The sequence below is a fragment of the Wolffia australiana genome, chromosome 10 (genome assembly GCF_029677425.1).
Source record: "Wolffia australiana isolate 7733 chromosome 10, ASM2967742v1".
Taxonomy (NCBI): Eukaryota; Viridiplantae; Streptophyta; class Magnoliopsida; order Alismatales; family Araceae; genus Wolffia; species Wolffia australiana.
This window is the reverse complement of record NC_135844.1, coordinates 12,316,335-12,334,878: the sequence shown is the minus strand read 5'-3', so window position 1 is coordinate 12,334,878 and position 18,544 is coordinate 12,316,335. Positions and strand designations below refer to the sequence as shown.

The following is an 18,544-nucleotide window of genomic DNA, read 5'->3' as shown; positions in this document are numbered from 1 at the left end:
CTCTGGCTCAAACGCCCACATCGCAACTTTATGGTTAGTTTGAGGGAGCGGCTCCTCTCGACAACGCCAAGCATCATGGGAAGCTTGGCGGCACAATACAGAGACCAAGGGACATCTTCTCTTAGAGATAAGCAAGTGGAGCAGAAGACAAGATTCAGCTCACCGCCTTCGCGCAAACAAAGACCACTATTTGCAGCACAAGAGAAGGTATCACAGGTGGAGTACTCAGGGAAGCAATCGTCCACCAATAAGTTAGACAAAGGCAAAGGTCAGGATGGAGCAAAGACAGGTAGCCGATAAGAAAAGTCAGCCCAGATAGGGAATGGATCCTGTAGTGGTGCCCACAAGGGTCTGATCACCCAAGAGAGTAGTGACCAAGCATCACCAGCGACACCCCCGCCAATGGAAGAAGGAAGCGGTCAGCCAGTGCTGACAGGGGCGACACCATCCAGGATCAGTTCACTGATAAGAGCAGACGGGGACAGGACGTCGCTACAGATATAGAGTAAGATTCATGAGGAGGCAGCAGAGGATAACCAGTCTTGTGCAGATCAAAAGGGGGTCCCCATCCAACCTACAAGATGACTAGGGGCACCAAAGAGGTTGCGTAGACTCTACATAGGAGATATAAGACAATACAAAGGGTTGGTTTACAAAAGAGGAAAGCTCCTCTTACGGGATGATGCAGGGGGACGAGCTTGGATTAAGGTGGGGAAGAGCGGAAAATTCTCGCTTGTGGAAGCAGAAAAGGAGAGGGCAAATGCTACCACCACAAGAATTACGACTGGGGAGGAGAGGACGAGGATCACACACCAGCACACGAGTGGAGAGCGGAGCATGGAAGATGGATCAAAGGGTAAAGACATGGTACAAGGAGTGATTCACAAGGAGATGAAGGTGAGCGACCTAGTCATGGCCCAGAGGGCATGCAATTTGGCCATAGATGCAAAGTTACGGAAGAGGCTGACGCAGTGGGGGTGACACAGAGACCAAGAATGAATTGCATTTCATAGTAGGACGATATCTTGAAGAATGGAGGACCACAGTGGTGTGCCTGCAAGAAACCATGAGGAGTGGGAGACACGGGAATGGCTTAAGGTGAGGGGAGGTGGTGGGGAATACCTTGATGGGTTCATAGCAGTGAATGCTGTCGGGCAATCCGGGGGTCAGGTAATTGCATGGAACGAGACAGTTCTATCGAAAGAGGCTGAATGGTTGGGTCAATTTGTGGCAGGAGTGAAGCTATGACAACACAATGATGGATATGAATGGGTTGTAATCTCGATCTGTGGCCCCGTATCCAACGCCCAAAGAGCTTCTTTATAAAGGGAACTATATGAGGTGGTAGCCACGTTTGCAAGATTCCCACTATTAGACGGCGGAGATTTCAACGTGACGTTGTGGACAGGACACCATCCAAACGGCCGTGGTGGTCTAGACCACGGATCCGATGAGTTTCGGACGTTCATATCAGAGGCGGGTCTTTAGGAAACGGGGCCTCAAATTGGTATCTACCCATGGCGCAACACAAAATCCCCTATTGCGAGCTCGCGTTTAGACAGATTCCATTGTTCCGTGGAACTGTTGGAACGATTTCCCATGGCAGATGTCATCGCACTTCCACGTTCTCTGTCCGATCACACACCAATTAAGTGGCAGAGCCAAGAAGCTAGAGGCCGATCTACATACTTCAAGATGGATTGCTCATGGTTGCAAGAGGAGGGATTCAAAAACGAAGTAAAAGAATGGTGGGCATCTCAGGTCATACCGAGGTCAGCCACATTTAGATTGGCATCGAAATTGGAGGGGCTCTGAGCACACTTGCTTATCACCCGAAAGAGGATCAGGAGAGAAACAAACATCGATCGGAGGTGTTGGAGGGGATCAAACACCTCGATAGCCAGGAGGACACAAGCCCGTTATCTGGAGAGAAGGTGTGCCGGAGAACAAATTATAGAGAAACTATCGCAACGGAGGATCAAAAAGTACAGATGGACTGGAGACAGCGGTCCCGACAGCTGTGGTTGAAGGAAGGGGATGTGAATACACCGTTTTTCATCTCGCAGCAAACGGAAGGAGGCGTTCCAACCAAATACTGAAATTACAGGTGGGAACCCAAGAAATTTTTGGTTCAAGGGCAATAGGGACAGCACTAGCTGAACACTTTCGAGTTTTTTCCTAACAGGGACCTCTTAGCAAACGGAAATGGGGTGGCAATGGAGCCACCAAAGTGAATGAGAGCCAACAAGCAGAACTGACGAGACCTTCCACAATGGAGGAAGTGAAAGTAGCCATCAAGGGGCTAAATGGAGGAGCACCAGGTCCAGATGGATTCCCGGTCTTCTTTTTTAGCAAATTTTGGGGTATGCTCGAAGCAGACATTATGGGCACATTGACAGAATTTCGCCATGGCAATTATAGCATGGAGCGCTCAAATAGATCACATATTTTCCTATTAGCCAAATGCCAAGGGGCTTCTCGCATAGGCAATTTTCGTCCTATAGCACTCTCAAACTCCATCTATCTCATATTGGCCAAAGTACTGGCAAATCGACTTCGGCAAGTGATCGGTGATTTGGTCGGACCTTTCCAATCCGCATTCACCCCGAGGCGGCAGTTGATCGACAACACGGTAGTTGTAGGGGAAATCATAGCAGCTTGGCAGAGAGAGGGCATGAAAGGCTTCATGTGGAAAGTTGACTTCGCTAAGGCATACGACACACTTGATTGGGAATTTTTATGTGCTCCGCTGAGACAGCGAAACTTTTCGAGGGAATGGATACAATGGGTGCGAAGGTGTGTGACCTCACATTCTTTCTCGGTCCTCATGAATGGTAAACCAGAGGGAGGTTGGATCCAACCTCAAAGAGAGGTTAGACAAGGTTGCCCATTGGCCCCGCTCTTATTTGTCCTTGCAGTGGATGCCCTGGCCATCTGCACGATAAAGATATGTGCACGGGGCAAGCTGAAGGGCTTTCAATCTGCAAGCTTCCCAACAGGTATGCCGATACTTAAGTATGCAGATGACACTACATTCTTCATAGAAGGCTCAATGGAGGAAGCCCGAAACCTGTCAATGCTATTAGACCTCTTCGCGGATTTCTCCAACCTACAGATCAACCGTTCCAAATCGGCTTTTTTGAGAGTGGGCCTTAGACCAGAGGAGGAGTTCCAGTGTTCAGAAGCTCTAGGGACTCCCATTGGAATACTTCCAATGTGTTATCTAGGTTTACCCCTGAAGAGGGGGTGACTAACCGCTACGGATTGGTCCCCTATGATCGAGAAGGTGGAGAAGAGACTCGAGGGTTGGCAGAGTCAGATGTTATCACGATCGGGACGTCTGATTTTGGTGAGATCGGTACTATTGGCAATACCAATATTTTACCTCTCAGTCTTCAAGTTGCCTAAGGGGATTGGTCGACAGTTAGAAGCTCTGATGAGGCGTTTCTTCTGGAACTGGCCTGGATAGGCAATTGGCCGGGTACTGGCAAGGGTGTCATGGGAGGTGGTGTGTAGACCAGTTGAATATGGCGGACTAGGGGTACCACATCTGCAATCCATGAATGTAGCACTACTTACTAAATGGGTGGCCAAGATTATGGGCCCGGAGGAGGACATGGTTATGAAAGTGCTACGAGATATGTACAGCACGAGTTTGAATTGGGAGCTGTGATCGAGGCCAATCAGAGCGGCCTTCGGCTTTTGGTAGGAATTGGGCCATGTTTTCTAGCAAAGCCAAGGGTTATTTATACCCAAATTAGGGGATGAAGCATATTTTTGTTATTGGCTGGACGATTGGTCCACAAGAGGTCCGATGCAGGAAGTTTTCCCCAGACTATTCGCACCGGCTAGGAGCCCACCAGCCTCGGTGAGAGAATGTTGAATGGCACAATGATGCAGGACGGCTAGGGGAGAGACGACTAGGGGAGAATCGACTAGGGGAGATGGGTATGACAATGATGGTGGAAAAGGCAGGACGGGTTTGGGTAGAGGGATAAAACAGACCGCAGAATTCACACGATCAAATTCGAAAACTTAAAACCAATGAAATATTGGTGGTGCAGCCCCGTTCCTCGTTGAGGGCGGGAGTACTGTCTTCAACCACCACGACGATGCCGAAGTACCAAATCCAATACTCGAATTCATGCCCGCGGAGAAATCTAACGAAAGAAAGAATTTTGTGGAAGTTCCAAAATCAAACCAAATGTGTCGGCGGTGGAAGAACTCTCGCAGAACACTGGACGAAGAACACTTTCGACACCAAAGAGTTCAAGCGTACCTCGGCACCGGAGTGCGTTAAGAGGCTGCGGGAAATTCAGGTCGAGTCGTGATTGGGCGATCCGGGCGTTGTATGGCCCTCTGGACAAAATATCTGGACAATCCGCGCGTTGAGCGACCCTGGCAAGGAGCGTGATGGAGGAACGAGGAACACAGTCGGAGGGCAGGTAGTGACTGCTGAGTTGCGCGGGCGAAGTCAAGGGTTGCGGGCGCGGGCGCGTGCTGGCGCCGACGGCGTGATGCGCGCGGGCGCCGGCAGATGCAGGGATGCGCTGGCGGCGGTGGGCGCTGGTGCGCACTAGTGCCGGCGGTTGCTGGTGCGCGCAGGTGTCGGCGGGCGCTGGTGCGCACAGGTGTCGGTGCGCACTGGGGCCGGCGGGCGCTGGTGCGCACTGGTGCCGGTGCGCACGGGTGCCGGGGCGCTGGTGCCAGTGGGCGCTGGTGCCGGCAAGTGCTAGTGCGCGCTCCCGCCGGCGGGCGCCGGTGGGCACTAGCGTGCGCTGGCGCCGGCGGTGTTGGCGTGCGCTGGCGACACCAACCCTAGCGCGGGAGGTGCTGAGGGACTCAGGCGGGCAGATCAAGAAGATAAACGAGAGAGGGGGCGAAGGAAAGAAGAGAGGAGAAAGGAAAGGAGAGAAGGAAGAAGAAAGGGTGGGAGAAAGAGGAACGGGGGCGGCCGGCAAGACGTGGCGGTGACGACGGCGGCGGCGGTGGTGAACTAATAGGAGGGATAGGGAGGCTAGGGCAAGTCCTCCAAGAAGAGTTAAAAGAAAACTCAATTCTTGAATTATGACTTGCCTAACTGTTTCTTGAAACATTGGCCAATACATATAGGCCTTGAAGGAAAGAGAAAATACAATTAAAAGAAATAAAAATAAAGATGAGCGACGTGACGAACGACGTGGTTTCGTGGCATGTAAGGGGGCAATTTCGGATCTGCCTTTGGCGACGTGTCAGGACGCATGAAGGGGCGTGCGTGGGTGGAGACGTGCCTGATGCTAGCATGTTGACTTGATCCGGTGACGATGGCGGCATGTCTTCAGCGGTCGTGTTGACTTCAGATGACGGTGGTGATGCGTCCGATGTCCATGCATTGACGTCGTCGCTACCACACACGGAATCCACGCTTGCAGGATGCACTGTCCAAACAGAGTGGAAGATCTCTTGAATATGCAACAGAAAATAGTGGACCTAAGGCCCGTGTATGGAAAAAGGGATAGTTGGGTATGGAGGGGAGCTCAGTGGTCAGCTCGAGAGACGTATAAGCAGATCCGGGGAGTACGGCAGAAGATGCAGACTTTATACACACATGTAAATGCCTATTGAAACAGAAGGTAACGTTGAAAGTCAGAATTTTTTGGTTGGTTGCTTATTAGGCGTCGAGTTATGACATGTACTCTCCGAAGGCGCATGATCCCAGACACGCCAATCGCATGTTCCATGTGCGACCTTGGAGAGGAAGATTGTTCTCACCTGTTTTTTGAGTGTCATCTTGCGCAGGCCATTTGAAGAGCACAGCAGCTAAGAGCGGTGGATGTGACGTCAGATGAAGCATGCTGGAAGTCCCTTAGGAGGAGGGCGGGTAGCGAACGGACGAGCTGGGGAAAGGTTCTTGCGGTGCTTTGGACGTTGTGGCTTCACCGCAACGAGGTGATATTCAAGGGGAAATCTGCGTACCTGGAATCAGTGCTACATGATGTAGGGAAATGTATATCCTACTGGTTCATTAGGACATAACGGGGAAAAGGGACCCGGTGGGCGCGACATATGTTAATATATTTCTGGGTTGACCACCGCGTTCTGAATGGTCTTCCTCTTTATCATTCAAAAAAAAAAAAGATAACATGCTAATTTTTTGGTTAATCCCATGGATTTTCTATTTTTATTTCCATCAAACTGATTGTATACTTATTTTTACACGATCCTAAAATAATTAAATTTATTTTTGAGTCTGATTGTTGACGATTTTTTGACATTTTTGTACATTTTTCTGAGTAATGTTATTATATAAAATAATTTACTGATTTTTCTAAACTTTTCTGACATTAAATTCATAAATATATTAAATTTCTAATTTCTAATATAGATATTCATAAAATTAGAAATTATTTAACGGGAACCATGTATGGGTTTCCCGTATTATTATTCTGCCCTGCCAGGTGTCACCATTCAATTTGATGAGATGGTGGCCAACCAAATTTTTCAGTGATGAATAATGCAATTAATCATTGTAAAATATGTCATTTTACCATCACATATCGCAATACAATAATGGTCATAAACGATCTGATAACATTTTTTCTTTAATGCACAAGGTGACCTGGACCAAAAGACAAAAACGTCCATCAAATCACGGTAACTTTGATTCCAAAAATGAGACAGAGGGACACGTGGTAGGAAGATAAATTTTAGAATAATTTTTATAATAATGCCCTATGGGTCCAAAAATGTGACATGTATGAGGGTGGCACATGAATGGCAAAGTAAGACCATTTTGATGTGGCACGCAGTGGAGCGTCTCCATGTCAATGCATTACTAAGGATAAAAGTCCCAAAAATGTAGCACAGAAAGAACTGAAAAGGAGATAGAATATTTCCCTAAAATCAAGCGCCAAGTTGCTCCAAATTCAAACTTTAAAGGGTTGACCACTATGCAATAAAGTCATATGGTAAGTAGCTCTAGAGTCTTGATTCAATATGAAATAAAGTCAGACAGCATCATAGTAATGATCTAATAGAGTAATTTAGTTGGGTAAACTAGACAGATCGATCCTAATTTTTTCATAACGTTGAGATAGTTACTCCATTGATTTATCTGTAACCTCATTTTTTCCATTGCATTAGGTTGGGATATGTCCTCATTATGTGGCTCAACATCTTTAATTTAAATGAATTGCACAACCCCATTGCTCTTTTTAACATGTGAGGAGGCCCATGCAAGCCTTTTATGGATCCTCCATCATGTTTCCTTGGCGTATTTGTGGCGAGGAAAATGGCTACACAAAGGTGATCCTTGATATCAACCTGGGGTGCTTTAAGCTTATAAGACTTCTTCTGATTCGATTGCAAAGAGCGTGTTTTCATTGGAGCAGATAGAGATGCTCTTTGACTATGTAAGCTGAGTTTTGAATTCGTAATGACTCAGAATTTTTGTAAGTCAGTCCAATAAGACTCTTCTCCTTGCCAATTCCATGAATAGTATCCTCGAAGGAGCTTATTCTCCTGATTAAACAATTGGGCTCTTACTATTTCAAATTTTGGTCGTAGCCCCTTAAGATAACAGTCAACCTGATTACTAAAGGTGTGTTAACTATTTACAAAGTTTGTTGCAGATGAACAGTAGAAATCAACTTCTTCTCACAAGGCCTTAAGTCCATTGGTGTATTCTGTAGCTGTATGTTGGTCTTGCATCATGCACATTAACCAATCAGCATGATCATAAATGTTTTATTCATCATCTCGCATGGAATACTACCTCTGAATGATATCCAAGACCTCCTTGATAGAATCATAGTTCACGTGTGATTGACTGAAAACAAGTGCATCATGCCTTTAATATCATTATTTTACCTATTTACATTAAGATGGCATCATGTGCATGTTATTTGACTTAAAATGATTAAATCAATGTTTAGAGAGATATTCTTATTTTATCAATTTTTTTGTTTTTATATAATTTTGAGGAAACAAATTTGTAGAGAAATAAGATAACTTTTCTGAATTTCTAGAAAGGCCTTTATCATTTTTTTCTAAGCTTATTCTCAATCTGTGCATGGCCCAATTGTATTTGACTCACTTTTTCCTATGATTGGCTACTCCAATCATTAAGAAAATGAATCATTAGGGCGTTGTGATTCACAACACTATGATCTACCGAACAGGTGCCTAACTTCCTTTTTTAAGTGTGCAGGGACACGTGGCGACAAAAAATAGTAATTAAAATCACAAAAAATGCAACAGGTCACGTGGACATATGCCGTTAGTAAAAAATCTGACGATTAAAATCACCATAAATGTTGACTATAAACTGGCCTAACAAGCAAACATGGCTTTATTCCATTGGTTGTAAAGGAAATTTTCTGGCATGGCACTGCAAGTCATAGTGCTTGGTTGTACATTTATTGCTTTAAAAATAAAACCTTATTCTTTATTTCTTTTAAAGTATAATGTTAGAACAGAATTCTGAGATGCAAAATTATGTACCCTATCATGGCCTTTTTTTGTGGAAATGTCTACAAAGTGAAATCCTAGGTTGATGCGGCACCTTGGAGAGAGAAAGAAACTAGAGAAATCAGCAGTGGGAAATGCTCCAAATTGTCCTCTTGATAAGTAAAGATCGAGAAGGTGCATTGTACAAAAAATTGTAGGGTAGTTATGTCTATCTATCCTCTAATCATCAATGTCCTCTGATCTATAAAGTAAAATTTTCATAATACAAAAATTATCTTTGAATTTCTTCTACATTGATAAGCAAAATGAAAAAGGTGATTTCATGATCCATCAAACTTTTTTTGATGTCATCATCATTGGTTCAGGTTCAAGTTTCAAGACAAATGAGAATTGGATGCCTCATGCAGCGGCAAATTGCCTCAGTCCTAGAAGAATATAAAGATCTAAGATGAGTATGCTGCACTTACATCGTCACCTTCTTCACAACGCCCTTAGTTTAGATCCATCCATCTCATCAATCCAAAGGTATTTTATCCATCTCATCCATTTCATCACACTGCAACCTTAATACACATCTATCTATCCATTGTCTCTATTCACCTTCTCATCTCTCCATTCCTATTGTTTATTACTCATCTCCTTATAGCCACAGTCTGCAATCCTTCCACATATCATTTCTTTTCAGAATATCTATCATTGTCATTTATCATACCTTCTCATATTACCATCACCCATCTACCTCTTTTTCTTATTATATGTTCCCTGCGAAGAAAACCCTTGCACATCACTATCTGGTTTTATTTTACAAAGTCAAGTTTATTCAAATTTGACTGAATAAATTCAGTTATCAACAACTTCAACACCCTAAAATTGAGTTCATCTCTCATATATTTTGGTGTGGAACCTAAGATACATGTGAAAAGTATGGCGTCATCATATAGCCATATCTTAATCTTCTAATCCTTTGACCGGCGATAGATTTGTTCACCTATTGTCAGTCAAGTGATTGGCAGATCATCAGTTTGGATGTATTTACTCCATTGGTGTAGGTTGTGTCCAGTGAACGGGTGCAGTTGGGCAACATGAGGATGATAGGTATACCATTTCTCTCTCATCGGTGCTATGTTATCACTAACTTCTGATGTCATTTACTCCTTGGCTGTTTGGCGCTTCCAACATCTCAGTTCAGATCCCCTATAGAACAAAGATAACAGACACAAAGAAAGAATAATAGGACTGCCTAGAAAGACCAACCGGCTGCAAGAAGCAAGTACACGATAGATAACTTACAGGAACAATCGCACCTGGATGGCCAAGAGAAGTGAGTGTGAGTGAAATCAAGAAGTAAATCCAGGGGACAAGCATAGAAATATGGGAACCAGAACCCCAATTAGTTGGGAGATGATCAATGAGAATGCAAGCATTGGCGCCCGATTGAACACCCAAGGAATGCAGGGCAGAACAGTTGGCATCACCGAATTGCCCAACGTCAAGGACCACCACAAGCTCTAATACTTTGTTGATACGAACCTTTTGCTAGGTTCGGATTGGAAGGAGAAGAGGATGAGGCGATGTAGGAAATTCCCGGGGTGGAGAGGTGAAACGGGAAGGGTAGGAGAGGAGGCCGAGCAGGGAGATAGGGATCAGCCGAGGACGAGCCCCCTGAAGATGCGGTGAGGTAGAGACAATCACAAGGACGGGAATCGTAGAGGGAGAGAGGGAGGACAGACCTAGACAGGGAGAGGGGAGACAAGAGTACTTCTTTCTTCTTCTTTGTGGCCGCCCTCCTAAAGGGAGGGCATCCCATGTAAAGGAAATACATAATTGCCAAATGACTGAAACACCCTATGGGCTAACATGACGAAACTACCCCTAAATAGGTTGAGGATCCTATCAAGGATCCTATCACTTGTCAATAGCCCTCTAGTTCCTTAGAGGTTCTAGGGTGTAGAATAGAAAGTAGAGAAAGATCTAGAGCAAAAGAAGAAAATTGAGACAGGTAGGCTTTTACGAAGGAAAAGAAGTTACATACAAGGTAGAAGCCCTACTTGACCAGATTAGTAGGCTCAATACGTGATTACAACAGCTAAGTGCCAATAGCTACATTAGCTACAAACTGTGTGCAAGCACGTGATGGGATGTGTCATACCATAACAGTAACTCATGGATCACCAAGAACTAATGATGGTAACTAATAAACTAAAATCATCATGGAAATTTCAAGGTTTCATTTTGGTGTGCAGAATCAGGAATAAGTTTCCAGCAGTGTTTCAGGATATCTTCATCTATAAACGGCCTCAGTTCCCACATTAGGCAGTAGCTTTCGAGTTCCTCTAATGACGAGCAGAGACCCAATGATAGTATAATTCTTTCCTGAAAAGGAAAGTTGCTTCAATGTTATCTCAAGGAATAGAAATATGTTGACCTTAATTGCCTATATCATGCATCACCTGCATTTCGAAGTCCTTTTTCAGTGCGGTGAATAGAACCCTCATCAGTATTGAAGGTTCAATAAAACTTGCTGTGCAAGGAATCACAGGTTCAGTTTCCTGTTGATAGTTCCCCATCGAAAAGTCACTCTGAAAAAAAGTAATTTTAGGCGATCAGAAGAATAATGATAATTCTTACTTTTCAGAAGCAAAAGAATTAGCAAAGGATATCTTTTAATTTGGTTTTCTTCCTCATCAAACTGTTATGAGATTTCTCTAATATTAGAAGCAAAAGAAACTTAGGAATCTTTTATTTTCAATGTCTGTTCATTGAATCGGTACAATTTTCTAGTATTTCAGAAGCAAGAAACTTAGGAAGATCTTTTATTTTACAAATCAGATTACAACGAGATTTTTCATATTCCATAAGCACGAGAATCGTATTGAAAGATATCTTTATTTCCATTTTGTACTTCATCAGATTGGTAAGCAATTTCTCAAATTTAAGAAGCAAGAGAATTCAGAGAAGAAATATAACTATTCTTGAAAAAAATAGGGAAGATCACATACTGATCTACCTAATGCTATTAACATGCATGATGACCAGAATGCCCCCTCTTCACTCCCTTCTAAACCAGTACACAACAAGGTTCCCCACATCATGAAGAATGTTATCTTTCAAGGCTGTCCTCTTCAAAAAACCACCTCATTATGGTGCAGACATACTGCCCAGAGTACCACGAGGAGCCTTCCCTCTTCCATCACCCTCGTGGATCTCCTTTAACAGATACAGCCCCAGAAAGCCTCGTATCAAACGGGCAAGTTGTCTCCCATAGGATCTGCAGCAATGCATAAATCGAATGGGCACATTGACATGCAAAGAAAAGTTGGGAGAAATCTTCTTGCCTCTTGTGCACATTGTGCATCCTGACATGTCATCTGGGTACACTCTTCCGGAGGTGTCACAAGTTGTCAGCTAAGCAACAGCCATCCAAAAATATTTGCCTGAACGGGAACTTTATGTTTTTGTAGAAGGCTAGATGTGGTGGTAGTAGTCAGATCTTCTAACAGTCCCCCTCTGAAATGGAGGCTCCTCTCCACTCCCAGCCATCTTGTGTCTTGCTCATAGGTCAAAGATGTAATAGCAACTGTTCCATGTCCAGCATGTCTTCTGCCCTCTGATCCGACAGATACCCTCCAAAGAACAGATTCAATGTGCCATCCTAACACTCGATGATCATGTGATGAGGTTCCCATACAAGGGTGAAAGGGCAAAGAAATTTCTCCCACAGGATGACTCTAGATGACCAATCTTCCAACTAATATCTAGAAACGAAGTCAATCCTTAGTTTGGGGTCAAAAAATTATCGCGTTTCAGGAAAGACAAGTCCCATGCCACGCCAAATAGCTGATTCTCCTCGAATCTGAACCGCATGCCAATCCCAATCCGCCCCGAGCTATAAATGTCAATGAAAGCGTCATGGCCACCCCTGTGCTTCTCAAAGTATATACACAGTAAGTAGGCCCCATTTCCTACAACCCTCTTACATATATGAACCAAAAGACATCTAACCTGAGCCTTGCCTGCCAGCTCCATGATGTCTATCCCCATCTCTAGCATCACGTCGAAGTCCCCACCAAATATCAATGGGGGCTCGTGAAAGGAAGAGACCATAGTCAGCTCCTCCCATAATGTCTCATAGAGCGGCATTTACTAGACCATTGACTGTTATCACAAATTGCCTAGTCCATCATCCCTCTTGGAAAACATCATCTTATTGCAGGCCACCAACAAACCCCCGAATCGACCAACCACACCCACTACCAGGAAACCCCCTAAGAGGCCTCGGCCCACCAAATTTCAATCCTTCGTCTCACAGCTTTCCAATATCGTCTCTTGCAAACAGGTCACCATGGCACTACAGTCGCACAGGTATCTTCCCACCACTCTGCACTGCCGATTGTCTTGGAGTCCAGGCACTTTCCTTGAGATACTTCATATCTGAACTGATGCCTCACCTCCAAGCATCTGCACCCTTCGCAGCCCCATTGCCTTGGCCGTCGCATGTGAGTTGATTGTTCTCTGCCTCCTTCCCTTCTGTCTCTAGGGAGCTCCTTCTCTGTAAGTTCTGCCAGACATGGCTTTCCTCTATGGACTGTGTCTCAATTCAGCAGATACCGCCGTCATCAGCCTTTGGTGGTTCTTATCCTCTGGCATCCGCCACTATAAACGCTGTGATCAAATGACAAATATACCTTATTTTTTAGTTTTCCTCCTATTACGACAACATTTCTCAATTTCCAGATGCAAGAGAAATACTACAAAGTATGTCTTTTATTTTTAAAATACTTTTAGTCGGAAATGTTGATCAGAGTTGAATAAAAAATCTGCATGAGGTAATGAGTAATCTGTCAAGAATACATGCCACAGATAAGACCTCATCAGTGATGAAAAGTTCACAATATATCCCATCAAAAAATATCTTCCCTCTTTTTTTCAAAAAAAATCGAAAAATATCTTAGACGAGATACAATAGAAATATCCTTAAAATGTCTAAAAAGTACCTCTTCTATCATACTATCTGCTGTAAAATATTTTTCTAATAAGCGTAAAGAGTTTTGATTCGCAGCTTGTGCTTTTGCAGCACTATCCTCTGACAGAGATCTAAGGTCATCAAGCAGCAGGCCCACTGAAAAAAATGAAAATCATAATCCATAGCAATTGAACGACGGAGAACAATCATAATTTTGACAAAACATGAGGAAACTCGAAGTTATTTGTATATATTATATTTATACATCATGAATGAATTCGAAGTTCGAGAATGAAATTCGTCAAAATAAAGGGATATTTCAAGATTGAAACCTTATAGAATATCCCATCAACTATTGTTAGTTCGTATTCTTTCTTTTAGTTATTTATGATTTTCTTCGGTACAGCCATTGCAAATGGGCCACAGGTCATAAGTGGTCTGATATTTCTAATTTTAGATGTTTGTCTCTAGATGGGTCAAGGCCCACTCCGTACATATCTCTGGCAAAGGCAATATGAGAATTCACTTTTTTGTATTTTCATTCATGAGAGAGACGGATAAGGGAGTAAAGGTGCACGTGTAAAACACAGGACCTTGGATAAACCACCACAGTCAGAGTGCCATAAAAAATACCTTCATGCAAGTGTCTGCGAAGTCCCTGCTCACAAAGGTTTACTGCCGCAAAGCCACACATGGAGAAAAAAAAGACAGGTTATATGGCCATTAGATGGGAAAACATTAGAAGCGTTAAAGAAACAAAAGAAAAAACCAGTTAATCATCTTTGAATCAATGCCTCGACATCTGTTTAGTCAAGAACTTTCAGCTCAAACAACAGATTATTGAAGAGAAGAAATTTCTATACATAACTAACAAAGAAAATTTCAGATTTATATGGCTTAATGGTATCAGAATGGATCCTAATAAGCAACACGAGACAATAGAATGTGACAGAAAAAATGTTAAAAATAATGATTCGCTTAGCATGGAGAGAATATTTTATCATTTGAAACGATATAGGAGAATGAAGAATAATAATTTGGCACACTGAAGACGAACTTACTCGTGCATATGTTTTTGCCGTTCATGTAAGCATTTCTGCATCCCCTTTCAACATATTGCTTCATTCCACGAGTTTCATTAGCTTTTATAACAGTCTGAATAACTTTAGACTCTTTTCCCAGAGGCGTTCTTCCAAAAAACCCTGATTCACAGAAAACGCATTTAGATAAGAGTCCATGTCACTTTTGTCGCCTGTGCAACACAACAAATTTCAGCACTAAGGGAAGAAATACAGGCATCTAAAACGCAAATTTTCTAAGAAAGAAGTACAAATAAAATAAAATTATTCAAATAACTAAAATCCATCCCCCTCCATAAAGATATCCGATGAAATCCACTGCAACTTAAAAATCCCATGTGGCGCAGAAACGATGAATAAAGGATCCTTCGACCAATCAATTAAGAAACCGGTAAGTGTTCAGAAGTACCCTTCCTCCTCCCAGCTGCCTAGGTACTGACAAAAGAGTTTCTTTAATTCACGGAGGTCATCTATATCACAAGTCGAAGAGTCTTCCATCAATTTCCCTGTCCATTCTTGATCAGTCCAAAGCTTCCTTCATTGGTGTATCCATGTAATGGGGGAGGGGTCCTTTTGATCTTCCTACCACAGGTGTCGGATAAAATGTAGGTATACATTCTTCTTGTTTTTCACTAAACCAACGGCATGAGAAATTATTATGAAGTCGATAATTCACGTTTCAATCAAATATAAATAAATCATTATACTTCGAGCCAAAAAAGCAGCATCCATTGGATAAAACTAAATGGAAACTGAGATTAGCAAACCACAACCAGAGTCAGAATTGATGTTCATGGATTGGGGATGTTCGTATTGACATTGATTAAGCAAAAAATATAAATTAAATGTGAGAGTAACCACAAAAAATGCTCCTCTGGTTATGTAGTTAGAACATACAGGATAAAGTACAGACCAAGCTCTCGTTGGAACTCAATGAGAAGTTGATGTCCAACGCTCCTCAGCTCCTCAATCTTTGCAACCCTGAATCAATACAACGTGAGAGATTGCTCTTCAGAAGCGCGGCCGAAGAGCTAATTTATTTTTTGAAGTTTTTTTATTCGGAGCATAGTAGAAACCAGATGAACTAACAAAAATATATCGGGGCCAAATATTAAACTGGCGTAAAGGAACACTTCTTCCTTCCTTTTACTTCAAGAACGTGTGCTACAGACTACGGAGAGAATATTCTTACGAGAAGTTTGATGGGATCTTCAAGAGAATGAAGATTCTTTCAGTTTCGAATAACACTGACCCTGCAGTGATACCAAGTTTTCCCGAAAGCACTATTTGTGTTGCATTTCAATCAGGTGAAGATTCAGAAATATGTACTGAAGCTTAAAATTACCTCGTCACGAAATCACGGAATATCAGAAATGTTGCGCCGCCCAAATCCCTCGATTCGCTGTCGATTTGAAGATCCATTTGAAATCCTACAGAAGAGAACAAAAAATCACATATATTTTAACTAAAAATCACAATAATTGCACGTAAAATCTGAAAGCTAGACTCGTATACAACGCATTACATCCCCGACCCATAACATCTACCCCCTTTCCTCTCTTCATCTAAAATGTTACCTTTCACCAATTGACCTTGATCTTCTCTTCGCGCGATAATCACCTGTAAGAGGAAGAAAGAAGGAAAAACGCACGCCTGTGTAAGGCAGAGGCATTTATACGAAAACTATGAGTAATGTATAATGATTTGTTAACAAATATATCAATATCCGAGTCAGATTAGGTTCAGAAAAAAGATGGTAACAAAGTTACTGGACTAAAAGTTAAGAAGAAATCAATGAACACAATAATAAGAGGAATTTCCAGAGGGGAATGACTAATGGTCTAAGATTTCATGCTGCTGAGAGAATGAAAAATCTGGCCGTAGGTGGTCTTTGTATTTCTGATAATTGTTTTGTGTGAACAATGGGGATCATCTTATGATGGTTAATGGGTTTACCTTTGCAGTTTGAGCAGAAGTTCAGTTGTGGGTTTTTATTAATATTTTGATAAAATTAAGCTATTCAGAGCTGTGAAAGATTAGATTGAAGATGATGATAATAAGATTTTTGAAGAAATAATGATGCAAACATGAGAGAGTTTGATTGATAACAGTATAGATATGTCAAAGAAGACAGTGGTGGCCACACATTTAGAGGATTTATATTTTCCATTTTCTGTTTCATATGGGGCATACTTGGAAGATGACTAAGAAGATAGTGGTGGCCACAAATATAAAGGATGGATACTTTCCATTACATGTTTGATATGGGGCATACTTAGAAGATGAATAAGAAGATAGTGGAGGCCACATACTTAGAGGATGAATATTTCCCATTATCTGTTTCATTTGGGGAATACTTGGAAGATGAATAACATGGGTGAAGTATATGGAGGAGATCCCAGTTCAATGGAAGTGAGGGGAAATCCCAGTTCAATGGAAGTGGCAGTAGCTGGTTCCCAGTTCAATGGAAGTGAGTGGTCTACTTTTTGTAGTTTTAGGATTTTCACCCTAGCTTATGTCCAGCTGCATGGTGGTTATATATGATTGTACATATGGCTGGTCTAGAAGTTATGGTTGTTAGTTTTTCATAAAGTTCTTGCCAGCTTCTAAGGCCAGTGAACTCATTCAAGTACTCCTTTAATATTTTTATTTAACCAAATGGATCAACCAAGACCAATCAAATGCTAACTTTGAAAGTGATATGAGGCTCACAATCCTAAATCAACATTTTAATTTCAACTACAAGTTTGAGATGACTTGAAATCTATTTCAGGAGTTTAATGAATGAGTACGATAAAATAATCTACACAAAATGATTTAAAAATCAGAACAGTATGATATAATTTTCCAAAAAGCTTTTCAACTGGCCTAATTTTCAACCCAAAACTTATTCAATGATGTTATTTCTTGATCTGTTTTTTCTCGAAGTGATTATTAGGATTTAATGAACTCAACAGTTAACGAATATTGGTGCAAATAAGTGTTTTGGCTTTTTTCACCCGCAAATACCTTATGTCAATATAAAATATGCAAACATATTTTAGTGCTAAATATATTAGAAAATAAAGTATTTGGAAAAAACTCATTGTAGGGATAACATTAATTGTATTAAAGTTATGTGTTCCCACTGAAAAAAACATTAGGATATTTTGACGAACTAAAAATTAAAATCAGAATTTCAATGGAACACAATATATACTCAAACATAATATTGTATAATCTATATCCATTTCGCATTTGTTGAGATGGAAAAATATTTACTGTGCTCGAAATTTCCCAAAATCCAAAGTATGTAACACATTGGTCAGATCATTGGAGATCTCAGAGAGATACTTTAGGCCATAAAGTCTGAATAAATGTCTGGTCTAAAGTATATGTTGGATTATGAGGCTAAGGTATAACCTAAGAGGGGATGAATTAGATTCTATAAAAAACTTGTTTACTCTAACAGAGTGTTTAAACTATTGACTTTCCTACTTGTCGAACAAGGTGCATGATAAAATATCATTTATCTTGTAGTGAGGAGATCCCGTCTAGAGTTTTAAGATCACTAACCAATATGTTTTTGAGGTCACTCAAGTCAAAACACTTGGTAAAATTGAATTTTTACAATTATCAATAGAAGAAAACTGTAGTTCAGTAAAGATCATTGTGAATCCAAATGCCTTTCACTGATGATCAATACCAAGTCCTCCAAGTTGGCCACTGCTTTCTATTGTTAGTTTCCCTAAGCCTTCTAGAATAATATTAAATGTATATCTCATGTTTTATTCAAGCGTGCACAATAATGGCCACAATTTAATCCAAACTCATGGCTCCATTAATTCTGGATCATAATCAATATGTATCATATAGTCTTTCAAAGGAATTTTATATGTGATTTGGTAATTCAGGAATATGCTAAAATGAATGTTTAAGCTATTTTGAATTTTAGAGATCCTAGATATTTTAGTACCTCTCCTCTACCTTTTGTGTTTATGGCTCTTTATTCTGATTGCGTGAAATCTTCTCTCGGTCAAAACTGACCTTAAAACCTTTCCTCAAACTTATTCAA

At 41.7% G+C, this 18,544-nt stretch overlaps 1 protein-coding gene across 1 annotated transcript; it reads right to left on the bottom strand.

The window, feature by feature from the left end:
• Nucleotides 1–10,633: 10,633 nt before the first annotated feature.
• On the bottom strand, nt 10,634–16,359 carry LOC144708823 (FAD-binding protein). The gene is made up of 8 exons (XM_078582264.1): nt 16,068–16,359; nt 15,836–15,920; nt 15,404–15,471; nt 14,473–14,613; nt 14,045–14,086; nt 13,443–13,567; nt 10,899–11,027; nt 10,634–10,821 (listed from the first exon to the last, which is right to left on the bottom strand). Exons 2-8 carry the CDS (start codon nt 15,910–15,912, stop codon nt 10,657–10,659), a joined length of 747 nt encoding a protein of 248 aa, XP_078438390.1. The 5' UTR covers nt 15,913–15,920; nt 16,068–16,359; the 3' UTR covers nt 10,634–10,656.
• Nucleotides 16,360–18,544: the final 2,185 nt, after the last annotated feature.

Coding starts and splice junctions, on each gene's coding strand:
- LOC144708823 (XM_078582264.1), bottom strand. CDS start 15,912: ATGGATCTTCAAATCGACAGCGAATCGAGGGATTTGGGCGGCGCAACA. Junction 14,614..15,403: donor TGAGTTCCAACGAGAGCTTG/GTCTGTACTTTA, acceptor TCTGTGAATCAG/GGTTTTTTGGAAGAACGCCT. Junction 14,087..14,472: donor CGGCAAAAACATATGCACGA/GTAAGTTCGTCT, acceptor GCTTTGCGGCAG/TAAACCTTTGTGAGCAGGGA.